This window comes from Galeopterus variegatus, unplaced genomic scaffold (genome assembly GCF_000696425.1).
Source record: "Galeopterus variegatus unplaced genomic scaffold, G_variegatus-3.0.2 Scaffold5768, whole genome shotgun sequence".
In the NCBI taxonomy this organism is placed as follows: Eukaryota; Metazoa; Chordata; class Mammalia; order Dermoptera; family Cynocephalidae; genus Galeopterus; species Galeopterus variegatus.
In genome coordinates, this window is record NW_007731879.1 from 39,457 (window position 1) to 45,520 (window position 6,064).

At 51.6% G+C, this 6,064-nt stretch overlaps 1 protein-coding gene across 1 annotated transcript; it reads left to right on the top strand.

Annotated features, from left to right (window-relative positions):
• The first annotated feature begins 4,273 nt into the window (after positions 1 to 4,273).
• On the top strand, positions 4,274 to 5,746 carry CCL24 (chemokine (C-C motif) ligand 24). Its single transcript, XM_008589941.1, has 3 exons — positions 4,274 to 4,346; positions 4,565 to 4,682; positions 5,578 to 5,746. The coding sequence occupies exons 1-3, from the start codon at positions 4,274 to 4,276 to the stop codon at positions 5,744 to 5,746; spliced, it is 360 nt and encodes a 119-aa protein (XP_008588163.1).
• The last annotated feature ends 318 nt before the right edge of the window (positions 5,747 to 6,064 follow it).

Here is a 6,064-nt window from a genome sequence, read left to right on the forward strand (position 1 = left end):
CTAATGCTCTGTTCATGGTAATACTAGCTTTTTCTAGCCTGCTCCTCCAAATTCTTCCAGCTTCTATTCAATACCCAGTTCCAAAACCACTTCCACATTTTTAGATATTTGTTATAGCAATAGCCCCACTTCTTGGAACCAAGCTTCTGTCTTAGTCTGTTCTATGCTACTTTAATAGGATAGCTGAACCTGAATAATTTATAAAAAACAGAGATTTATTTCCTACAGTTCTGAAGACTGGGAAGTCCAAGGTTGAGAGACCCACATCTGTCAATGGCCTTCTTGCTGCATTATCCCATGACAGAAGGGCAAGAGAGCTCATGTATGTGTGTGTGTGTGTGTGTGTGTGAGAGAGAGAGAGAGAGAGACAGAGACAGAGACAGAGACAGAGACAGAGAGAGAAGAAGGGGACTGAACTTATCCTTTTATCAGAAACCCACTCCTGAGATAACAAATCCACTCCCGTGATAATGGCATTAATCTACTCATGAGGGCAGAGCCCCCATGACCTAATCACCTCTTACTTCTCAACACCATTAATTCTTAATTCCATTGGGAATTAAGTTTCCAACACATGAACTTTCAGGGACACATTCAAACCATGGCACTGGGTCATATCGTAACTCTATGTTTAAAGTTTGATGAACTGCCAAAATTTTCCACAGTGGCTGCACCATTTTAGATTCCCATTAGCGATTATGAAGGTTCCTAACTCTTAGCCAGCACTTATTATTTCCTGTTTTAAAAAATCATAGTAAAATAAAACAAACAATATAAGCCTCTGTTTCCTTTCATATAGAATAGGGATAATCAATGGAGATGAGGATCTCAGGAGCTTAGCAGCTTCCCGGGTAGCCAGGGCTCTGCTCCATCTGCTGCCCCTCCTACCCCACCACCCCACCCTGAGATCACAGGCCCTTCCCTGTAGTCTACTTTTGCTGTAATTAGGGCTGTTGGGTCCAGTGCCCTCTTTCCGGGACACTCATCAGGTATTTGAAGTCATTTCTTGTCCAAGCTCACTTGGACAATTCCGGTTGTTTCTCACCAGGACGTGTCTTGAGGCCCCTCTCCTCCTCGGCTACCGTCCACTGGTCCAGCTTCATGCAGCTGTTGGGTTCTGTGCCACATCACTGCTAACATGTGGCTCACCCCAGGGAGGGCAGTCAGGACAGCAGCCCCACTGTGCTTCTGCAAGGGGCAGGACTGTGGCTCCTCTCTCAGCCAGGCATGGCTCTGCTTCCTTCATCCCTGATCTTTTCCTAGAAGCATACTCTGCCCTCAACCCTGTCCTCCCTTCTCCCCAGGCTTGGCTTCATCAACTAAGAGAAAAGCCCTCAGAGGGCACCCTGGCCTGGTTTCCCAGACTTCAGATGGTCTTGAGCCATGGTCAGAATTTTTGTCATATCTGCATACCATCTGTTCTGCTATTTACTTTATTTATTTATTTTTCAATTCATGGGGGGGAGTTTGGTTTTTTGTTTTTTTTTTTTAATGATAGGGAAATCTCATAGCACTACCATAAATATAAAATCCTTTATTAGAGAAGGTGATCATAACAGAACATATTTAAAATAAAATGAAAAATGTCTCTTGGATCACCTCCTCTCACTCTTACTTTAAATAGTCATCCCTCTGGCTGGGTGGATTTCACCCCTTCAAGTGGGACAGGGATAGATTCCCACTTTGGGAGTCAAGAAAAGTGGCCCCGTGATGGTGTCTGGTCACTCCCCCTTGGTAAGATTGCAGTTTTTCCCCTTGTAAAATGGGGTTGGTAATCCCTGCCTTAACTACTTCCCTGCATAGAACATAAAGACTGTTTTTTTTTGTTGTTGTTTGTTTGTTTGTTTGTTTTAGGGCTTTGGAAAAGCCCTTAAAGGGTGTTACTAATCTGGGGTGACGCCATGACTCTGCACTCTACCACCCAGTGACCTTCTGCTGTCCCACTCTGGTTGCAAAATCTGACAGTGGGTGTCCCTGCCTTGCTCATCCTGTTGTCACTCTTCCAAGAGCTGCCTCTCCCCAGTCATCTTCCTTTGCCACTTCCTCCTCCTGTTGCAGTCCCTGGGTCATAAAACCCATGTGGACGACAGGCTATGCCCTCTGAACTATTGAGGAACAAAGCTTAGAACGGGGTGCCGTCCGATGTCACGATGAGAAGCTCCTGCGTGTGCAGAGGGCTTTCCCATGACTTTTTTCATTCAATCCTCCCCAAGTACTCTACCAGGCAAGGACTGTTATTGCTGGCTATTGAGGAAACAGAGACAAAGAGAGACAGGGGCAAAGCTGGTGAAGAACTGAGTTGGGCTCCTGGCATTTTTCGCGCTGTAAATGGGCAGTAAGAACAGGTGCTGCTGGCCCCCATGTCCACAGTCATGCCCCCATCAGAGGACATGCCTGATGTCTCCCTCCTGTGTACACATGAGCCCCAGTCATGCTGGACAGAAACCACAGAGGAGTCTCCAAGTTGATCCTTCATATATTCGTTCTGTAAACACTGGCCATGAGACAGAAGGTCTGATCAGGACTTGGTGGGTGTGGAAATGAGACATTGATCCCAAGGTGTTCAGGTTAAGTGGGAGATGCAGACACCCAACTGGCCACCAGCCAGGTGGTGTGGGCTACTGTGTTCCTGCACAGGTGTGTTCCTGGTGCCCTGGAAGCCCAGAGCAGAGAGGTCAGAGAAGTGGTTAGACAGAACTGTAGGAAGGGGTTGGGCATGGAACGAATAGCAGGGAAGGGAGTCTCTAAACACGGGTCTCAGCCTGTGATCCTGGAATCGGGGGTGGGGTGAAGTGGGGGCCATGTCCCACTCTGTCTGTCACCTCAGTCCCTTACTACTGAGCAGAACATTACAGTTTTTAAAGTTCCCGCATAGCTACCAACAGCTGTCAACTCCAGTCCACTCTGACTTTCCTCCCAGCACAACTGGCTGGTTCTTCCTGTGTTTCCCACTCTCCCCCACCTACCCTTTTTTTTTTCCTTTTTGTCTTTTGTCGTGTCCGGCAACGGATCGCAACCCTCAGTGTCGTGCCCGTACCGGACCGGGACCGGCAACGGGACCGCAACCCTCAGTGCTGCGCCCGCACCTCGCTCAGCCAGTGAGCGGGAACCGGTCTGTATGTGGGATCCGAACCCTCGGCAGGAGCGCCACCATGCTTCCCAAGAGGCGCACTGTAGCAGTGCGCCACCGGGCCGCGGGAACCGGTCTGTATGTGGGATCCGAACCCTCGGCAGGAGCGCCACCACGCTTCCCAAGAGGCGCACTGTAGCAGTGCGCCACCGGGCTGGCCCCCCCACCTACCCTTTGACCTGCATTGGGGCTCCCAAATCAGACTCTGAAATAAGGATTCAAGGATTTGTGGGCAAGTGGTTTATTAGGAAGAGCTTCCAGGGCAGATCGGCAGAAGAGGAAGAAGCAGACCCAGAGGGTAAGGTCAAGCAAAGTCCCCCTCTGCACGGAGGGTAGCTGGCTCAGTGCTGTCAGAAACTCAGGAAACAGTGCAGGCCGTGCTGGGTCTGGAGTCTGTATCTCTCCAGCAGACATGGAGCTACCCCAAGGATGTAAATTTCCGGGCACTTCCCGCTTTCCTAGAGCCTATCGGCTAAGTGGCTTCAGCAGCTTGAGGGTGCAGGTACCTGCTGTTGGGAATGCAAGGCCACCAAGAGCTGGTGTAGAGGGATCTGAGAGGGTATGGACAGGCACTGACAGTGCCTCTCTTCATTGATCACACACGCTTGGTCACACACCTGTCTCCCCAGTAGAAGCCTCCCAGTGCCTAGCACGTGGCACATGCCCTGTAGGAGCTGGGTGAATGAATGAATGCATGAATGATTGAATGAAGGAAGAAGATGGGGATGACTCTGTCTATTTTCACCTGAAGAAACCGAGGCTCAGAGAGGTGAGTGACTTATCCAGGATCCCACAGGAAGTAGGCAGCACAGCCAGGAGCCCATCTGCATCCAAAGCTTTTGCACTTGGCCTGGGCAGGGCAGTGTCCCTCTCCCTCAACTCACTCTTATCAATCCCCCAATAACCCCTGACTCAGCTGTGCAGTAACTTCCTCTTTCCAGACTTCAGAGGCTGCAGGATTTTCAAGGAAGCTTGGAGGGGGCGTGGGGTATATATCTGCATAGATTTCTCCTTAGCTGCCCCTATAAAAGGCAGAGGGAGGGAAGTTGGGGTGCTCTGCAAGGAACCAGGTCACTTACTTGCAGATCTGCTCCTCTCACAACCTGGCACCGAACCCTGAGCTGCTGCCTCTGTTCCCAGGACATGGTGGGCCACCTGACCATTGCAGCCAGCCTCCTCCTCCTGGCCCTTGGGGCCCACCATGTCACCCCCACAGGTGAGACCTCCAGCCCCAGCCTGGGTCTCCCAGGCAGGACACAGTTCCAAGGGTATGGCTGGGATGGCACAGCAGAGCGTGGAGGACCAGCCCGCCTGTGGCCAGAGGGGAGCACTGAGAGGGGGTGGTGCTGGTGCAGCGGACAAGCCCCAGATCGAGGCACAGAGCCAAGGACAGCCTGGGAAAGGACGTGGCTCTTTTCTCTCTCCATCATTTAGGCTCCGTGGTCATCCCGTCTTCCTGCTGCATCTCCTTTATTTCCAAGAAAATTCCTGAAAGCCGAGTGGTAAACTACCAGCTGCCCAACAGGAGCATCTGCCCCGTAGCAGGGGTGATGTAAGTACTTTTCCCTGGAGGCCTGACAGGAGTGGGCTGGGAAAGACGGGCCTCCAGGGTCCCTGAGGAGCAAAGTCAGCAGGACCCAGCTCTGTGCATCCCTGGGGAAGTCATCTCGGCTTCCTCGTCCATAAAACTAGGGGGAGGATTCAGATTCAACAATCATTTGTTGAGCACCAAAGACTTACTAGGCACTATACAGGGCGCATGACATTATCTTAACTAATCCTCTCAACAATTCCCTGGGATAGATATGATTGTTCCCATTTTACAGAGGGCAACTGAGGCTCAGAAAGTTGACTCGCTTACATGGGTAGCTGGGTCTCTGGAGCCTAAAGAACTTCATAGCTTCTTCTCACATGTGGTGGCAAGTGTGAACTCAATTTGTAAACAGTGGCGTACAATAGAAATATGACATTAGTATAATTTTCCCCAGCTGGCACCAGGCTCAGTTCCCTAGCTGGCACCCCCTAGCTCAGAGCTGGCTTGGAAGAGGACATCCCAGTCTCCCCTCCCAGCTCTGGAGTCCTCATCGGCCACACTTGTGTGCACAGTGTGTAAACTGGAGGCATCTGTCTTTTTTCTGGGGTGGGGGCTTCACTGCATTTTCTACTGCTCTCCTCTCCCTGTGGGTGGAGATTGTGTCTCTCCCTTCAGACCAAGCGTCATCTAAAGGCTGGGCTGCGTGAGCTCCACACCCCTACCCCCCACCCTCACTTTTCCTCCACTGCTAAGACAAAGGCACAAACACACAGAGACATTGGGACAGTAACTTGCTTGGAGGTCTGGGCAAGCAGCTCACCCTCTATGGGCTTCCATACCCACCTACCCATAAAGTGAAATGGCCCAAGGTCCCTACCAGGCCTCACGTCAGCCCTATCATTTTCACCCCTAGCTTCGTGACCAAGAAGGGCCAGAAGTTCTGTGCCGACCCCAAGCAGCAGTGGGTCCTGAGTTACATGAAGAACCTGGATGCCAAGCGGAAGAAGGCTTCCACTCGGGCCTGGGCCTGGCGTGTCACAGTCCCTATCCGGAGACACCCTGGCAGGAGTGCCACCATCTAATCACCACCTGGTCCTCCAGCCCTGAGCTTGGGCCTGGGCCTTGGCCCCTTGACAGGCTGCCTCGGGCCCGGGGATGCCAGAAGTGAAGGAGAGGAGCTAATTTCCCTGTTTCTTAGCAACACTCTCTGGGTATGTGACTATTTTATGAAAAACCCAAGGGAGAAGGCAGGTCTGCTCCTGGTGGCTGAGCAATGGCTCCAAGCATCCTGGGTCCCTCGCCTTCCCTGAGTTAGAGGAGAAGGTTCCAGAAGGAGGGCAGCAGCAGCCCTTTGCCTTTCTCCTTCTGACCTGGAGCTGGCCTTTCTCTGACTTCCAGGT